Source organism: Phaseolus vulgaris, chromosome 2 (assembly GCF_051622355.1).
Source record: "Phaseolus vulgaris cultivar YP4 chromosome 2, ASM5162235v1, whole genome shotgun sequence".
Lineage (NCBI taxonomy): Eukaryota > Viridiplantae > Streptophyta > Magnoliopsida > Fabales > Fabaceae > Phaseolus > Phaseolus vulgaris.
This window is the reverse complement of record NC_143499.1, coordinates 35,737,057-35,757,147: the sequence shown is the minus strand read 5'-3', so window position 1 is coordinate 35,757,147 and position 20,091 is coordinate 35,737,057. Positions and strand designations below refer to the sequence as shown.

The window sequence follows — 20,091 nt, the reverse complement described above, 5'->3', positions numbered from 1 at the left end:
ATTTGTTAATATTTGGATAACTTGCTATAGGTTCATAAGTTTTGGAGTGGTTCCCGGTTTGAGGTAGAATCCGAGTAAGATATTTAAGGTAAGAGAAACGAATTTTAATTTTTAATAGTATCCTAGGTTAGAAGATCTGGATGTGGAGGGGACGTGGTCCCAATATTCAATTTCTTTTGCAGGAAGGTTGTTTGTTTATATATTGTGTTGTCTGTTTATATATATTGTTTAAACTTGTAAAAATATTAGATTTTGATGATTTAGTATTTAAGTGTTGTTTTTTTAATGTTAAATAGGATAGGACTTTGAATGTTGTGGATTGTATTTTGAATGACAATGTATGATGAAAATGGTATGGAATTGAATTTATACATTTGGGATAATATATGGACTAATGTTTGTTTGTGTATTAAGTATTGGTGCCTATGTGGTAATTGAGATTTCCGAACTTCATTGATGGTCTAAGTCACATAGACTAAGATATCAGGTGGTGATCAAGAGGTGATGGGGGAGTTCATGCACACCGTGACCTATGAGATGCACGACTTTGTATTGAACTTACTCTGATCCTTTCTCTTGGATTCGCTGGTAATCTTTGAATCAGGTGTTATAGTCTCTGGTAGGACTTACTTAATGCGGGTCTTCTAGAAGGCGTTAGTATTATTCTGTTTGTTGAATATCCTGGATGTGTAGATTCATGTGATTGTGTTTATGTTGGGATTTGAAGAAGATTGAATAATTGGGAAATTGATCTATGTAATTTTGTTTTCTCCTTTGATTTAATTGTCTATATAATAAAAATTTATTTTTACTAGCTTATCCTTGTTTTACTTACTGTGTTGTGAACTGTAATAACTGAACTATGTACACGAGCAGATACGACGTCAGAGACTTGAGGACTTTAGGATGTTGTTTTGAACTTTATCTTATTAATATTTTTATTTTTATAAGTCATAATCATGTATTAGGAACTTTATCTTATTAATATTATTTCTTACATTACGATCGAGACAAATTATTATTCTTCAATTAGAAGCTCTTTTTTAAGGTACAAGGAATCAATTTGTTAGTTGTTGTTCAAATTCTCACTAGAATAACTATCACATATATACTTTTTATTCAGTTTGTTTTATATTCAATTCTTTATATTTTTTTAATTGTTGAATATGTGATCATAATTTATCAATATTATTATGTCTAGAAATATAGGATATCATATATGATATGTGGTTTATGTAGTTAGTTTCCAATTATATTTACATTTTTTCATTTAATTCATTGAGTGTTATTCAAGCACAATCAAAGCCTTTATCTCTGAGTTCACCACTCTTTTATGATAATGATGAATATAAGTTACGGACTGCATGGATGATCAACCATCTTGAAGCATTGGATCATTAGGAGATAGTAAGAAAATTATGATGTTTCTGAGTTGTTTCAAAATTCAATTGTGGCTCAAATGAAGTATCAGAAAGAGTGTATGATCCAAAATATGGCTAGTAATAGGAGTAGGGTGTAAGTGGTGTAGGGTAGTGATTAATGGAGTCTAAATGATAAAAGGCTGTCATCTTCACTATGCCCATGTTGCATAATATATAACCTATAGTGAAGTTACAGATAACCTATGGAGGCAAAAAGATGTTTTTTTTTCATGTTAAAAATAAATTTTATAAGAATTATGAACTTCAAATTTATCAATTTCAAGAAGGAATACTCTGACAATAAAGAATAAAAATATGCAAGTCAAAAAGATACATAAATAATTAAAAGTTTTGTTGTTTAACTTTTGAGTATAACAAATAAAGTTAACTTCTTAAGAAACTCTTTTTCAATGAAATAATGTTGTTCAAAAAAATTATGGGTTACTATACCAGAAAAATATGAGTAAAAAATCATTTTAGGCGAAAGATTTGTCAATTCTCAATTTGTGAGATTGAGAATTGGTAAATGTCTTACCTGCTAAAGAGCAAAAAAGAATGATGAGTCGAAACTATATAAGTTGTTCATGTAAAAACACAATTCTAAAGGTGGAATATACAATAAGAACAATAAATAGAAGAAAAGAAAGAAGGTTCAAAAATAAATAATGCTGAGAACTTATTTTCTTGTCCATATTACAAAAAGATAAATCAATGTCGGTGGAGGCTAGAATTTCAAGTGTAAAAAGTAGGTTTTTTTGACCATGACGGGGTTATTTTTTTTGTTTTTATTAAAATGGGATCCGTTTAAACAAAAATTACAAATTTAAGCAAGTCGTGCCAATTCAGCACGACTTCATATGCAGAAATCGTTCCAATTAGGCACGACTTCTGCCATGTCATTTTTTTTGTCGTGCCAACTTGGCACGACTTCTGCCATGTCATATTGAAGTCGTGCCAAGTTGGCACGACTTCTGCCACGTCATTTTTTTTTTAATTTTATTGTTTATATATTGGATAGTAAGTTATGTAATGTTAAAAATTAATTTGATACATAATTTTTTAAGAGTGTTAGTTTTAAGGAACAAAAAATTGAATAATCGTGTATGGATCATGTTTGACGGTAATGTAATACAATAACTTGATTATTTGATTAATTAAAAAATGAAGAAAATTGTTATTGAATTTGGAAATAAATAGATAAATGAAAATTTATTATATTTGGAAAATAAATAGAGAATTATTGTTGTGAATTTGCAAAATAAATAGCTTGAGAAGTAATGATTTTACATAACACGTAATGATGAGAAGAAATTAATTTTTAACATTACATAACTTAGTACCCAATATATAAACAATAAAATTAAAAATAAAATAAAAAAATTATGACGTGGCAGAAGTCGTGCCAAGTTGGCACGACTTCAGTATGACAGGGCAGAAGTCGTACCAAGTTGGCACGACTTTAGTATGACATGGTAGAAGTCGTGCCTAATTGAGACGACTTCTGCATATGAAGTCGTCCCAATTAGGCACGACTTGCCTAAATTTGTAATTTTTTTTTAAACGGACCCCATTTTGGTAAAAACAAAAAAAAATAACCCCATCATGGTCAAAAAACCTAAAAAGTACAGTGATTTTGGATGTGTATAGTGAGTTTATAAATCTTTTGGTAAAAGTGATTATGAAAGAGCTATCAAAAATAACTATTCATTATCAAGATAATAAATACTGTAAATAATTTATTAAAAAAATTGAAATTTTTTTTATAATTTTGTAATTAATTGTTTTGTTATTTATTATATTTAGAAACACAATAGGAAATATTAAATTTATTATTATATCCTATAATTAATTAAATATACATTATAAAAATTGAGATAATTGATTATTATTTTTCTTAATGGATTACTTTTTTAATAGTTTTAGAAATCAACTAAAAAATGTTTACTTATGATTTACATATATAATCATATCCTCAAAAAGAGAAAATAAATATTTAGATTTTAAATATATCCCGCTAAAAAATAAATAAGATAACTAGATTTCATTGTGGGTTGAGATAGAAAAGATAAATGATTTGTGATTCTAAAATTATCAACTCTTAAAATATGTATTAAAAAGATAAAATTTTGTAAATAAATGTCAAGTGGGAGTACACTGGATAAAGTAAGATAAAATTTCAGAGTTTAATCTTATATTTTTTTTAAATTTAAGAAACTCTAATAAAGGAAAATGCAATATCAATCTTGATGAATTTAATTGATATCTTGAATCATACCATAAATAAATAATAAGTGTGATTATAAGATTAGATTAAGAAATCAATTATATCTTATTATCTTTTGTGAGTTATGTCTGATTGGGCTATAAAAGTAGTGTAGTGAGAATGATTGATGTAGTTGTTTTGTTGTTCTTGAAGGAAAGAGAAAGAGAGACAGGAAGAGAAAGATATATCGGAAGAAAAAGATATATGGGAAGAGAAAGAGAGATGGAAAGAGAAAGCAACAACAACATGACTCTCCCTTATAGTTCTATGATGACAAGATCAGTGTGGTCTTACAACCTTGAATCGGAGTTCGAGATGATTCGTTATGTCATTGCCTTATACCCTTTCATCTCAATGGATACGAAGTTCCCTGGCGCCGTCTTTCAGTCGCATCTAGCATTCCGACAACCACAAAATAACTACGCAGTGATGAAAGCTAACGTGGACAGTATGCACCTCATTCAAGTGGGTCTCACCCTTTCAGACGACAACGACAACCTTCCAACCTTTGAAACCTCCAACCGCTTCATCTGGGAATTTAACTTCTATGAGTTCGATGTGACACAACATCCTCATGCTCCTCACTCCATCGCCCTCCTTCGACGTCAAGGCATAGATTTTGACAAGAATCGAAGGTTTGGATTGAGCATTGTGCGATTTGCTGAGTTAATGATGTTCTTAGGACTCATTTGCAACAATAATATTCAGTGGATTACTTTTCATAGTGCCTATGATTTTGGGTACATGGTCAAGATACTAAGTCAACGCTTTTTTTATATGCAACCATTTCTACCTCCCAACTTGTGTGACTTTCTTCAACTCGTTAAATTCTTCTTTGGATACAAAGTATACGACATTAAGCATCTCATCAGATTTTGTCCCAACCTTCATGGCGGCTTAGACAAAGTTTCTGAGTCTCTAGGTTTGGATAATAGTTGCAGAAGAAGTCATCATGCAGGCTCTGATAGCTTAGTCACTCTCCATGTTTTCAATAAAATCAAAACTCTATATTTTCATACAGAGTTTGACTTACCCAAACATGCAGGTGTTTTGTATGGCTTAGAGATAATAGTCGCAAATTAGATGACTTCGTTATTGTACCATCCTTTTGTTTTATATTTTTTATTTTATTTTCATTTTATATACTAATTAACAAAATTTTCAATTTAACATTGGTAAAATAGATGTATGATTCCGTAAATTTATTAGGAATTTTATTAAAAAATTAATTTCAATCAAACAAATAATATAAAAAAATATTGTAATGCTTAACATTTTCTTATGAATACATTAACATTTATGTTGTGATGGAATAAATCAATATAAAGAAAACTTATTTATTTTGCATACGACTCGTGTTAGTCGAATTTACAGTTATAATTAAAATAAAACAAACAATTGACCTTGTATAATTTAATATTATTCAGTTATATTTTAATATAATTTTTTTTTTAAAGATCGATAATGTATAATATTTTAAATAAAATCTTTGGTTTAGATTTTAAAATTTTTAAAATTGACAACAAAATGTAAAATAAAATATATAAAATAATTAATTTAAATTTAACTATATCAATATTCTAAAATAGATAAATCAGTTATGATTTACTTATACATATCCTGAAAAAAAAATATTTAGATTCAGGAAACAAAAACAAAATGAGTTCCCGAAAAATAATTTATGGAATTGAGAAAAGTGTTGTGAAAATTCAAATCCAGAAATTAGAAACGTGGTCCGGAAAAAGGTTTCCAAAAATAGTTTTGATCCTCACCCCTATTTTAATTTAGAATTTAGGTTATTTTTGTCATTTCACATGTAAATTGAGTATAGGTTCAAATTTGGTAATTTAAAATTCGCTTGATCCAGGTTAATTTTTTTATTTAAAATTTTATATTATGGTGCATTTAATCACACTATTATTTTATGTTTTTTAACTCTCTTTTTTAAACAAATTGTCTCATTAGAGTCAGCTAAGTCAATTTTGTTAATATTCAACATTAAACAGACTGATACTATCAGTTAAACCAATATTAAAAAATATTTATTTAATTACAAAATAAAAAATAATTTTATGTTTTTTTAATTATTTTTTAAAATTAAATTTCTGTGTTGCATTAAAGTTGTATTAACATAAGTTAATAGCGTTAATTCAATTAACGTTAATATTTGGAAGCTAAATTAATTTTTTCTTGTCATATGATATGATGAATAAAGAAAAGTATTTAATGTATTATAAAAAACTTATTGTATATTATGTAGTGCAAAAATTGTAAAAGTCGTAAAAAGAAATACAGCCGCCCCCACCATCTTTTCTCTCTCTTTCAATTTTTTTTCTTATTTTCTCCATCTCTCCCAACTTCTCTTTTCTCTCTTTTCTCTTCATTTTTTCTCCCATACCTCATCTATTTCAAAATTTGATCACACCATATTGTAAATGAGAAATTAGGTACATTTTTATCCGATTAGATTTTGAAACAGAGTAAATTTTTTTTTACTTTAATTATCTCTTATTCTCTGTTTTTCTCTATGATTTATTCTTCAATTTTAGTGGTGCCCGTTGAGAAAAATGTTTCTCTCAACTTGATTAAGCTCATACTTAAATTTGGTAATATTTGGATAACTTACTATAGGTTCATAAATTTTGGAGTGGTTCCCCGGTTTGAGGTAGAATTTCCATCAGAATAAGGAATTTAAGGTAAGAGAAACTAAATTTAATTTAATTTTTAATAGTACCCTAGGTCAGAAGATCTGGATGTGGAGGGGATGTGGTCCCAATATTCAATTTCTTTTGCAGGGATGTTGTTTGTTTATATGTTGGGTTGTTTGTTTATATATTGGGTTGTTTATTTATATATATGGTTTAAACTTGTAAAAAATATTAGATTTTGATGATTTAGTATTTAAGTGTTGTTTTTTTTAATGTTAAATATGAATTTGAATGTTGTAGATTGCATTTTGAATGATATTGTATGATAAAAATGGTATGGAATTGAATTTATAAATTTGGGATAATGTATGGACTAATGTTTGTTTGTGTATTAAGTATTGGTGCCTATGTGGTAACAGAGATCTTCGAGCTTCATTGATGGTCTAAGTCACATAGACTAATATATCATGTGATGAGAAGTTGATGGGGGAGTTCATGCACACCATGACCTATGAGATGCACGACCTGAGTTGTATTGAACTTACCCTGATCCTTTCTCTTGGATTAGTTGGTAATCTTTGGATCAGGTGTTAGTCTTTAGTAGGACTTACTTAATACGGGTCTTCCGGAAGGCGTTAGTTGTTATTCTGTTTGTTGAATATCTTGGATGTGTAGATCCATGTGAGATCTATGTGATTGTTTTATGTTGGGATTTGAAGAATATTGAATAATTGAGAAATTGATATATGTAATTTGGTTTTCTCTTTTGATTCAATTGTGTATATTATAAAAATTTATTTTCACTAGCTTACTCTTCTTTTACTTGTTGTGATGTGAACTGTAATAATTGAACTATGTACACGAGCAGATGATCGTACAAGTGTCAGAGATTCTGGAGGGCTTTAGGATGTTGGTTTGAACTTTATCTTCTTAATATTTGTATTTCTACAAGTCTTAATCACATATTAGGAATGTTTTGAGAAACTTCAAATTTGTATAAAAATCGATAGAACTTGTGTGGTTCCAGTTAGATATATTTTTTGAGCTGTTAAAAAATAGTAGACAAATTATTACTGTATATAATTTTATGATATTCTAATCAATAATTCTTGAAATAAAATAAATTGTGACGTAGTAGAAATAAATTATATTTCCATCATTCGAAATTATAAAAAAAAGTAATATATGAAAATAATTAAAGTAAGTTATTAACTGAAAAGAGATAATGATATAAAGATATTTGTGATAAAAGAATAAATATATAGATATAAAGATAAAACAAAATAATATTTTCAAATAGAAATATTTAATTGCTCATTTTATCACTTAATTATCAGATAAAAGTAAAACGTATAAATTATACATAATAATCAATGTATTTTTTTTATAATAAATATCGTATAACCAATTTATGTTGATTAAATTAATTTGTACAGTACTTTCATTTTATAAATATAGTTTGTATTAGACAAGATAAATATTTTTAAATAAACTGAAATTTAGGCTGTAATTGTCTGTAATTTTTAGTTTTAACTTAAAAAATGTGTTTTTTACATATAAACTTTATGTTGTTTGTGGAAGAAGGAGAAAAAGGATGTAAAGTTAAAGAAAGAAGGTTGATGAACTACTTATCTATTTAATTACTAATTATTTAAATTTTAAATTTGGTAACAAAATATTTGATAGCTAATTAGATATTAATTTAGAAATAATTTAACAATAATATAAATTAAAAAAAACATGTAAACTAATTATTTTTTGTTTTTTTAAGATTGGTTTCTATTTCATAATTTTCTTGTAATGTTTATTAAAAAAATAATAATTACAATTTTGTAATTCATTATATTTTTATTTATGAACTACTTACGTATAATGTCTCCAATATTCAGAATTAATATTTGTTTAATCCAGCTAATATAGTTCATGATTGAAAGCTAAATTTTATGCCTTTAAATTTTAATTTTATCGTTAAACCTTAAATTTAAATTACAAGTTAAACAAAGTAATAAAATTATAATTGATGAATAGTTATATTAAAAAAGTAAATCACATTGTTGGTGAACTTCTATATTATAAATAAATAAAAATAAAATCGCCTAGTTGTTAAAGGTGATAGAAGAGTAATATCAAAAGTAAGTATTGATTATAAGATAACACTGTAAATAGTTTATTAAAAAAATTTGAAAAAAATAATAATTACAATTTTTTAATTAATTATATTGTTATTTATTATATTTAGAAGCACAATCGGAAAAATTAAATTTATTATTATATCATATAATTAATTAACTATACATTATCAAAATTGAGATAATTGATTATTATTTTTCTTAATAGATTATTTATTGAATAGTTTTAGAAATCAGCTAAAAAAATAACGTAAAATAGATAAAATAATTATATGCAATTTTAATATATCAATTAAAAAGATAAAATTTTGTAAATAAATGTCAAGTGAGAGTACACTGGATGAAGTAAGATAAGATTTCAGAGTGTAATCTTATATATTTTTTTTTTTAAATCTAAGAAACTCTAATAAAGGAAAAGGCAATCTCAATCTTGATATATTTAATTAATATCTTGAATCATACCATAAATAAATAATAAGTGTGATTATAAGATTAGATTGAAGAAATCAATTATATCTTATTATCTTTTGTAAGATATGCTCGATTGGGCTATAAAAGTAGTGTAGTGAGAAGGATTGATGTAGTTGTTATGTTGTTCTTGAAGGAAAGAGAAAGAGAGATTGGAAGAGAAAAAGATATCGGAAGAGAAAGAGAGATGAAAAGAGAAAGCAACAACAACATGACTCTCCCTTGCGATTCTGTGATAACAAGATCAGTGTGGTCTTACAACCTTGAATCGGAGTTCGAGTTGATTCGTTCTGTCATTGCCTTATACTCTTTCATCTCAATGGATACGGAGTTCCCTGGCGTCGTCTTTCAGTCGCATCTAGCATTCCGACAACCACAAAATAACTACGCAGTGATGAAAGCTAACGTGGACAATATGCACCTCATTCAAGTAGGCCTCACCCTTTCGGACAGCAATGACAACCTTCCAACCTTTGGAACCTCCAACCGCTTCATTTGGGAATTCAACTTCGATGTGACACAACATCCTCATGCTCCTCACTCCATCGCCCTCCTTCAACGTCAAGGCATGGATTTTGAGAAGAGAAGAATCGAAAGTTTGGAGTGAGTAGTGTGCGATTCGCTGAGCTAATGATGTTTTCAGGACTGCTCTGCAACAATAATATTCAGTGGATTACTTTCCATGGTGCCTATGATTTTGGGTACATGGTGAAGATATTGAGCCAACGCTTTTTTTATATGCAACCATTTCTACCAACAAACTTGTGTGACTTTCTTCAACTAGTTAAGTTCTTTTTTGGATACAGAGTATACGACGTTAAACATCTCATCAAATTTTTTCCAAACCTTCACGGCGGTTTAGACAAAATTTCTGACTCTCTAGGTTTGAATAATAGTGGCAGAAGAAGTCATCATGCAGGCTCCGATAGCTCAGTCACTCTACATGTTTTCAATAAAATTAAAACTCTTTATTTTCATACAGAGTTTAACTTACCAAAACATGCAGGTGTTCTATATGGCTTGGAAATAATAGTCGCAAATTAGATGGCTTTGTTATTGTACTATTCTTTTGTTTTGTATTTTTTATTTTATTTTCATTTTATATACTAATTAACAAAATTTTCAATTGCGAAATAGATGTATGATTCCGTAAATTTATTAGGAATAAAATTAATTTCAATCAAACAAATAATATAAAAATAATAATATTGTAATGCTTATCATTTTCTTATGAATACAGTAATGAGTAGATGGAAAATACGACTCGTTGTTTTAGTCTAATTTACAGTTATAATTAAAAATAAAACAAACAATTCACCTGGTATAAGTTAATATTATTCAGTTATATTTTAATATAAAAATATCTATTTTTGTTTATTATTCAGTTATATTTTAATATAAAAATATTAATTTTTGGTTAAAGATCCATAGTATAATATTTTAAATATAATCTTTGGTTTTAGATTTTAAAATTTTAAAAATTAACCAAAAAATGTAACATAAAAGATATAAAATAATTAATTTAAATTTAAATATATCAATATTCTAAACTAGATAAATCAGTTATGATTTACTTATAATCATATCCTGAAAAAGAGATAATAAATATTTAGATTCAGGAAACAAAAACTAAAAATGAGTTCCGAAAAATAATTTATGGAATTGAGAAAAGTGTTCTAAAATTCCAAATCCAGAAATGTGATATAGAAAAAGAGTTCCAAAAAATATTTTTATCCTCAATATTAGGACATTTTTGTCATTCACACTCACATGTAAATCGAGTGTATATTTAAATTTAAAATTTAAAATTCGTTTGATTCAGGTTAATTTTTTTATTAAAATTTTATTTAATTTAGTGTTCGTTTAACCCACATTATTATTTTATGTTTTTAACTCTCTTTAAAAAAAAAACATTGTGTCTCGTTAGAGTTAAGCAAAGTCAATTTTATTAATGTTCAACATTAAAAAAACTCTGTTACGTTAAACCAATATTAACAAAATATTTATTTAATTAAAAAAATAAAAAAATAATTTTATATTTTTTATAAGTTAATGGTGCCGTATTTCGATTTAATGTATTATAAAAAACGTAAAAGCCGTAAAAAAAAATACAGCCGCCCCCATCTTTTCTCTCTCTCCATTTTTCATTTCTTATTTTCTCCATCTTTCTCTCATCTTCTCTTTTCTTCTTTCTCTCTTCATTTTCTCTTCCAAACCTCATCTATTCCAAAATTTGATCAACATGTACCTGAAGAGTTAGGATACATTTCTACCCGATCAGATTTTCAAACATAGTAAGTTTTTTTTATTCCTTATTCTCTGTTTTTTTTTTCTATGATTTAGTCTTCAATCTTAGTGGGGCCAGTTGAAAAAAGTGGTTCTCTCAACTTGATTAAACTCATACTTAAATTTGTTAATATTTGGATAACTTGCTATAGGTTCATAAATTTTGAAGTGGTTCCCTCTTTGAGGTAGAATTTCAAATAGAGTAAGATATTTAAGGTAAAAGAAGCTAACTTTAATTTTTAATAGTATCCTAGGTTAGAAGATCTTGACGTGGTCCCAATATTCAATTTCTTTTGCAGGAATGTTGTTTGTTTATATATTGTGTTGTTTGATTATATATATTGTTTAAACTTGTAAAACTATTATATTTTGATGGTTTAGTATTTATGTGTTGTTTTTTTAATGTTAAATAGGATAAGACTTTGAATGTTGTGGATTGCATTTTAAATGATATTGTATGATGAAAATGGTATGAAATTGAATTTATACATTTGGGATAATATATGGACTAATGTTTGTTTGTGTATTAAGTATTGGTGTCTATGTGGTAACAGAGATCTTCGAACTTGATGGTCTAAGTCACATAGACTAAGATATCAGGAGGTGATCAAAAGCTGATGGGGGAGTTCATGCACGTCGTGACCTATGAGATGCACGACTTTGTATTGAACTTACCTTGATCCTTTCTTTTGGATTCACTGATAATCTTTGGATCAGGTGTTATAGTCTCTGGTAGGACTTACTTAATACGGGTCTTCCGAAAGGCGTTAGTTTTTATTCTGTTTGTTGAATATCCTGGATGTGTAGATCCATGTGATTGTTTTATGTTGGGATTTGAAGAAGATTAAATAATTGAGAAACTGATATATGTAATTTGGTTTTCTTTTTTGATTTAATTGTGTATATAATAAAAATTTATTTTTACTAGCTTATCCTTGTTTTACCTGTTGTGTTGTGAACTGTAATAACTGAAGTACACGAGTAGATGTGTACAAGTGTCAGAGGCTTGAGGACTTTAGGATGTTGTTTTGAACTTTATCTTGTTAATATTTTTATTTCTATAAGTCTTGAACTTTACTACGTTCTTCTTCGCTAACTTCCCAAACGGGTATGTAGAAATGGACATGTTTAAGATTTTTAGAAGATGGGCAAGGGTGAAGGAAGTCTTTATTGCAAGAAGACTCAATAGATGGGGGAGAAGATTTGGTTTTGTAAGATTCTTTGAGGTGAGGAATGTGGAGAGGCTAGAGAGGGATCTAGACCAAATATATATTGGGAACAAGAAACTACACGTAAACGTCCCAAGATACAGAAGGAATGAGGATGGAGCTAATAGGGGGGCAATAAAAATGGGGTGCAACATAAAGAGAAGGCAAAAAATCCTATAGAGTTTCATGCAGAAACCTCTACCACGCAGGCTCAGAAGAGAACAAAAGAGGTGTGGAAGGTGAAATCAAAAGGGAAGTCATATGCGGATGCTGTGAGAAATGGTTCTCAAATGAGATGGAAAGGACCGATTATAAGAACAGAACAAAAGGTCCTGCCGTGGATGGAATCCAATGTGATAGGGGAGTTTAGGGAGGAGCTGGACTATGAACAACTGGGGGAGGAATTTGTGAGAGGTGGGATGAGTATGATTAGGGTGAGGTATATGGGGGACAATCTTGTCCTGCTTACTCCGTGAGAAGGGAGTAGCTTGGAGGAGCTGATCAAACTCAATAAGGAATGGTTTGAAAGTATTTTTCAGAATATTGATCCATGGTCGGCGGAACATGTTGCAGGCCACAAACTTGCGTGGGTGAGATGCTATGGGATTCCTTTGACTATGTGGAACACAGACTGTTTTTCGAAGGTGGTAGGCGAGACAGCCACTCTAGTATCGGTAGATGAATCAACGGTGCAATGGGAAAATCTGGAGTATGCGAGACTCCAGGTTCGTTTGCTCAAGAACTGTAGTGCTAGAGTTTCTAAAAAGATAAGGATTAATGGCCAAACGCTTAGCATTTTCATTGAAGAAGAACAACCTGCAAAACCCGGAGGTCAATGCACATGTCATCGGAATCTGTTTGAATCCTCCGACAGTGTTACCTCGTCTGAGACCTATGTTGAGGAAACAACACAGACGGGCTGGAGTGGGGAAGAGAAGATCATGGACGGAAAGGCTGATCGCCGATCAGAGGTGGAGACGGAAGGAGAGGAGATCCGAAGTGGGAATAGGACAAAAGGGGCGCATTCAGAGGTATCTGCTACCAGCAGCCCTAGTGCTCAGAGAAAAGAACCCTGGTTATTCACCAAAGAGGGAACTGTGGGTCAGAAGGAGTCTGCGGAGACTGCTGGAGTGTACCAGGGGAAACCTACCCCACAAAGCTACCCACTAGCGCATGATGACCTGGCCAAGTTGGTGGTGGAAATAGAATGTAGGGGTGCACAAAGTGAACCCAAAGCACCTTTGGGCTTGGACAATAGCGAGGCCCACTCTTGGAGAGATGGGGGTTTTGGGCTACGCAGAATGTTAAGTGGCGGAACACTGCTATCCATAAGGAAGGGGGAGACAGAGGCTGATGTAGGAACAAATCAGGAACGAAGCACGGTCGGGTACAATTGTGCACAAGGAGGCAACGGGGAAAACAGAAGGATGGGCACTCTAAACCCTGATGCTGCGTCGACAACAAGGGAGAATGGGGAATTGGACATGAATGGCATGATTGAGACAGAGGAGGAGGGAAGGAAATTGGGCAACGTGTGCGCCAGTTCATCTAGACAACGAAAGACAAATGGTCTTAGAGAATTGGTGGAGCCTAATTCCCATCCTAGGCGGTCTGTAAGGTTGAGCGAGAGGATGTCACAGGCGAGGAAGAACTTACTATCAAGTGAAGGTTTGCCAATAATCTCTATTTCAGATGGGGATATTGTTAACTACAATACCCGTGTACGCATCCTTGGAAATAGGGAGGAGCCTGCAGATATATGGGGTCGTGGTAAACAAGTTGGGCTAGTGTGTCGTAAGGAGGAAGAAGAGGTAGTCCATGAACTACAATGTATGGAAGACAGAGATGTGGAGTTCATGAAGAAATTAGAGGTGGGTGATCATAACGTTTCTCATGCTGATCTTTAATTTGAATATAAGAGGGCTAGGGGGAGGGACGAAAGCAAGGTATTTGAAGCGATGTATACATAGTGAAGGGGTAGAATTTGTATGTATACAAGAAACAAAAGTTGCTCAAGTCACGGAAGCCAGGTGCTTTGCTTTGTGGGGAGATAATAGTATTGGTTGGATTCACAATGGTGGGGACAATGGTAATGGAAGCCTCTTATCAATGTGGCACAAAGAAGTGTTTAACTATGAGAGCCACGTAATGGGGAAGGGGTACATAGCAGTAGTGGGCCAACACAAAATTTCTGGCCACAAGTGTTGTGTGGTTAATGTGTATGCTGGGTGCACTCAGAAAGAAAAGAAGTCTCTATGGGAGGAACTATCTAGCTTTAAAGATTCATCCCAAATTACAGTGTGGTGCTTGTGTGGGGACTTCAATGCAGTAAGAAGGAGGATAGAAAGACAAGGGGCAGGGACGGCTGACTTTAAAAGTGAGATAAAAGGCTTCAATGGTTTTATAGAGTCAAACATGCTTCTGGAGCTACCCATTGTGGGGAAAAAGTTTACTTGGTACAAACCGAATGGAGTGGCAAGGAGTAGAATTGATAGAGTTCTTGTCTCTGAAGAATGGTTGCAGTGCTGGCCTATGTGTAAGCAATATGTCCAGAAGAGGGAAGTCTCTAACCATTGTGCGTTGGTGATAAAGTGCTTAGATAAGGACTGGGGGCCCAAACCGTTTAGAACAATTGATGCTTGGCATTTGGAACGGGGATTTGAAGGGATGGTGGCTAATAGGTGGAAGTCGTATGCAAACCACGAAGATAATATAATAGGACTGAAGGAAAAATTCAAGCTACTGAAAGCTGATCTAAAAATATGGAACAGGGATGTCTTTGGTAACCTAAACTCTACCAAGAGGATTATCTTATAGGATATGGAGAACCTCGATCAACAAGATTGTGACAGCCAAGGTGTAGGAAGTGAGAGGCAGGTAAGGATTGATCTCCTAAGAAGGCTTTGGGAGACAAATACAAAGCTAGACTCCCTGCTTCGTCAGAAGGCCAGAATTAATTGGCTCAAATATGGTGATTCTTGTTCAAAATTCTTCCACTCGTCATTAAGGTGGAGAAGACTAAGGAATGAAGTGAAGGGGGTTGAGGTTGGTGGATGTTGGAGTGAAGAGCCTAGCACTGTCCGGATGGAAACAAAAAAGCTATTCGAAGCCAGATTCAAAGCAACAAAGGATCTCGAGGTTCGACTTGATGGGGTTGAATTCCAAACTATCTCGACAGCACAAAGTTTGGGGCTGATAGTAGGGTTCTCTGAGGAAGAAATTAAGGATGTTGTATGGCAATGTGAAGGATCAAAAAGCCCAGGCCCAGATGGGTTCAACTTTAACTTCATCAAAAAGAGTTGGAATCACCTTAAAGAAGACTTTGTTGCTGTCCTGAAGGCGTTTCATCAAACCGGTTACATTCCGAAGGGGTGTAATGCTTCATTTATTGCACTCGTACCCAAAGTCAGGGATCCCTGTGTGCTTGACCAATTTAGACCCATTTCGCTAGTGGGGGCCATATATAAAGTTATATCGAAAGTGCTACCAGGAAGACTGAAGAAAGTTCTTCCCTCTATTATAGATGAAAGTCAGTCAGCTTTTATCAAGGATAGGGGATTGATTGACAGCGTGCTAGTGGCGAATGAGGTGGTCGAGGAACTCAGGAGGAAGGGGAAGAGTGGATTATGTCTAAAGGTAGATTTTGAGAAAGCCTATGACTCAGTTAGATGGGAGTTTTTGTATGACATGCTTGGAAGATTGGGTTTCCACTCTGTATGGGTAAAGTGGATTAGAGGGTGTTTGGAATCAGCCTCAGTATCAGTGCTAGTGAATGGAAGCCCTACGGAGGAGTTTAGACCGACAAGAGGACTGAGACAGGGAGACCCACTAGCACCTTTTATGTTTATTATAGTGGTTGAAGGACTAGCAGGACTAGTAAGGCAAGCATTGAAAACCAATCTCTTGTCTGGGGTAAAGATTGGGAGTAAGGAGGTTGAGGTGAGCTTCCTACAATTTGCGGATGACACTCTCTTCTTCTGTGAGGAATCCTGGAGTAATGTCATCACTATGAAGGCTATCCTAAGGGGTTTTGAACTAGCTTCAGGGTTGAAAATTAACTTCCATAAATCAAAGCTAGCAGGTATAAATGTCCAGAGTCAAAGCCTTGGCTACTACTCGAAGACCCTGAATTGCGCCCAGATGAGTCACCCGTTCAAATATTTGGGCCTAGAAGTAGGAGGCAACCCAAGGAGGAAATCTTTTTGGGAACCAGTTTTGAATAAATTGAGAGCTAAGCTAAGTGTGTGGAAAGGAAGACATCTATCACTGGCGGGTAGGATTTGTGTCATTAAGTCTGTTCTCACAGCAATTCTCCTATTCTATCTGTCAGTGTTCAAGGCCCCAGAATCAGTATACAAGAGTATTATAAGTATCCAAAGGAAGTTCCTATGGGGGTGAGGAAAGGAGAAAAAACCAATATCATGGGTAAGTTGGGGAGACTTGTGCAAACCGAAGGAAGAGGGAGGCTTGGGTCTTAAGGATATCAAAAAATTCAACTTTTCACTCTTAGCTAAGTGGAGATGGAGGTCTATTGCGAAAGGCAAAGGAAAATGGAAGGAGGTTTTGCAATCAAAGTATGGTGTAGATTTGGATTACTCTCATATCCCAGTAAAACATCAGTCATGGTGGTGGCGGGACATAGTAAAAGTTTGCAAGGAGGGGGGAGGAGAGGGATGGTTCCAAAATGAGTTAAGGTGGAAACTAGGGAGGGGAGATAAGATCAGATTTTGGGAAGATGTATGGGTGGGTGAGACAACACTTAAAGCAAAGTTTCAAAGGTTGTTCACACTGTCGATGAATCAAGGACGAAAGGTGGAAGATGTAGGTGTGTGGGAGGGAACGGATTGGCGGTGGAGGCTAGAGTGGAGGAGGGACAGGTTTCAATGGGAAACTGAGATTGAAGGAAATCTTATGGTATGCATTGCAAGATCTTCTGTGAAGAGAGATATGGAAGATGTCCAGGTGTGGGGGGATGAGCTGTCTGACGAGTTCACAGTGAATGCAGCATATGTTAGCCTAACAAAGCAAATGAGAGGCGTGAGGCAGGATGCTTTGGATCTAGTTTGGAAAGCGAAAGCTTTTCCCAATGTGCTGGTAACAGCTTGGCGAGTTCTTATCGATAGAATCCCAACGAGAGAGGGGCTTTGTAGAAGAGGAGTGCAGATGAATACAACAGTATGTGTTATGTGTATGACCCAGGTGGAAACGTGCCAACACTTGTTCATAGAATGTAAGTTTGCCCAGCAAGTATGGTCGTTATGTCTTAAGTGGCTGGACATCATCTTAGTACAACACAACGAGCCAAAGACTCACTTTGTGAGCTTCCATTGTGTTCAGGCCAACTGTAAACAAATCTTGGTTTGGAAAGGTATATGGGCAGCTATTGTAAGGTGTATTTGGGATCAAAGAAACTCTATCTTGTTCAATCAAGGAGTGGCGGATGCAGAGGAGATTGTCCAGATGGCCCAGCTAAAAGCGTGGTTATGGCTGAAATATAGAACCAGGTTGTTCGATTTTGCGTATGCAGACTGGATTCTCAACCCGGTTACATGCATAAGTTGCATTAAATAATATGGAGTGAGTGGCAGAGGGGCAGTAGGAGCAATCATAAGGCCTATAGACCCAGCACAAAGTTAAGAGGTGCCACGGGTGCAGGCGTATGAGTGTATCTGAGTTTGACAAGGACTTGGAAGAAGAAGGCTACAGTGGCTCTCTCACAGGTAAACATGATCGCCGGTCGAGGAAACGGCGATCTCCTTGCGTGCGTAGCTGGTGGTCGTCGAATTGAAATGGCGATCTCCATGGGCTAGTCGGTGGTCGCCGAAGGCAAAGGTAAACATGATCGCCGGTCGAGGAAGCGGCGATCTCCTTGCGTGCGTAGCTGGTGGTCGTCGAAACTTGAAATGGCGATCTCCATGCGCTAGTCGGTGGTCGCCGAAGGCAAAGGTAAACATGATCGCCGGTCGATGAAGTGGCGATCTCCATGAAGTGGTCGGTGAAGTTGTGTATCATTGCCATATTCGAAGAACGGAAGATCAGGTACTGAAAATTACCGAGGTAGACACATCGCCGGGTGTGTGCTGGTTCGATAAAGATGTCTGTTAGCCTTATAAGAGCAATGAGATGGGGTTTTCCCGAGTGGATCCTCCCCGAGAGCAGGGTTTATCTTGATTGGGTATTTTTTGGGTATAGTTTTCTCACTTTAAGGTGGTTTTGTTCCAACCATAAAGGAGAGATATGTATATGGGTTGGGATACCCCTGAAGTATCCCCTTTAATTTATTTATTCATTACTGATAAAAAAAAAATCAATGTATTATTTTTTATAATAAATATCATATAACCAATTTATGTAGATTAAATTAATTGTGTACAGTATTTTCATTTAATGAATATAGTTTTCATTAGACAAAATAAATAGTTTTAAATAAATATAAATTTAGGCTGTAATTGTCTGTAATTTTTAGTTTTAACTTAAAAAATTGTGTTTTTTTTTAATGTAAATTTTATGTTGTTTGTTGAAGAAGAAAAAAAAAGGATGTAAAGTTAAAGAAAGAAGGTTGATGATATAATGTCTCCAATATTTAGAATTAATATTTGTTTAATCCAGCTAATATAGTTCATGATTGAAAGCTAAATTTTATGCCTTTAAATTTTAATTTTATCGTTAAACTTTATATTTAAATTACAAGTTAAACTAAGTAATACAATTATAATTGATGAATAGTTTTATTAAAAAAAGTTAATCACATTGTTAATGAACTTCTATATTATAAATATATAAAAATAAAATCGCATAGTTGTTATCTAGTTGTTATAAGGGATAGAAGAGTAATATCAAAAGTAAGTATTTGATTATAAGATCATACTGTAAATAGTTTATTAAAAAAATTGAAAAAAAAATAATTACAATTTTGTAATTAATTATATTGTTATTTATTATATTTAGAAACACAATGAAAAATTAAATTTATTATTATATCACATAATTAATTAAATATACATTATCAAAATTGAGATAATTGATTATTATTTTTCTTGAAAGATTATTTTTTGAATAGTTTTAGAAATCAGCTAAAACAAATAACGTAAAATAGATAAAATAATGATATGCAATTTTAAGATATAATCTCCTAAAATGTAGTTACTTATGATATACGTAGTTAATCATCTCCTCAGAAAATAAATATTTACATTTTAAACATATTCGACTAAAAAAGAAATAAGATAATTAGATCTAATGGTGGATTGAGATAGAAAAAGTTAATGTTATGTGATTCTAAAATTATCAACTATTAAAATATGTATTAAAAAGATAAAATTTTGTAAATAAATGTCAAGTGAAAGTATTCATTCATAAGTAAGATAAGATTTCACATTAAGATAAGATTTTAAGAGTGTAATCTTATATTTTTTTAAAATCTAAAAAATTTTCATAAAAGAAAATGCAATTACAATCTTAACATATTTATTAATATCTTGAATTATACTATAAATAAATAATAAGTGTGAGTATAAAATTAGATTGAAGAAATCTATTATATCTTATTATCTTTTATCTTCTGTAACTTATGTTTGATTGGACTATAAAAGTAGTGTAGTGAGAATGATTGTTGTAGTTTTGTTGTTCTTGAAGGAAAGAGAAAGAGAGATTGGAAGAGAAAGAGAG

General features: G+C 32.4%; 3 protein-coding genes across 3 annotated transcripts; all 3 read left to right on the top strand.

Moving 5' to 3' along the window:
• The first annotated feature begins 3,906 nt into the window (after positions 1 to 3,906).
• LOC137809421 (putative CCR4-associated factor 1 homolog 11) lies at positions 3,907 to 4,767 on the top strand. The gene has a single exon (XM_068610533.2). The coding sequence runs from the start codon at positions 3,907 to 3,909 to the stop codon at positions 4,765 to 4,767; it is 861 nt and encodes a 286-aa protein (XP_068466634.2).
• A 4,373-nt stretch (positions 4,768 to 9,140) lies between these two features.
• Positions 9,141 to 9,536, top strand: LOC137809422 (putative CCR4-associated factor 1 homolog 9). Its single transcript, XM_068610534.1, has one exon. The coding sequence runs from the start codon at positions 9,141 to 9,143 to the stop codon at positions 9,534 to 9,536; it is 396 nt and encodes a 131-aa protein (XP_068466635.1).
• Positions 9,537 to 14,571: 5,035 nt separating this feature from the next.
• On the top strand, positions 14,572 to 15,240 carry LOC137809423 (uncharacterized). The gene has a single exon (XM_068610535.1). It carries the CDS (start codon positions 14,572 to 14,574, stop codon positions 15,238 to 15,240), a length of 669 nt encoding a protein of 222 aa, XP_068466636.1.
• The last annotated feature ends 4,851 nt before the right edge of the window (positions 15,241 to 20,091 follow it).

What these genes read in the sequence shown, in the direction of transcription:
- LOC137809421 (XM_068610533.2), top strand. Translation starts at nt 3,907, where the DNA reads ATGGAAAGAGAAAGCAACAACAACATGACTCTCCCTTATAGTTCTATG.
- LOC137809422 (XM_068610534.1), top strand. Translation starts at nt 9,141, where the DNA reads ATGACTCTCCCTTGCGATTCTGTGATAACAAGATCAGTGTGGTCTTAC.
- LOC137809423 (XM_068610535.1), top strand. Translation starts at nt 14,572, where the DNA reads ATGGGGAAGGGGTACATAGCAGTAGTGGGCCAACACAAAATTTCTGGC.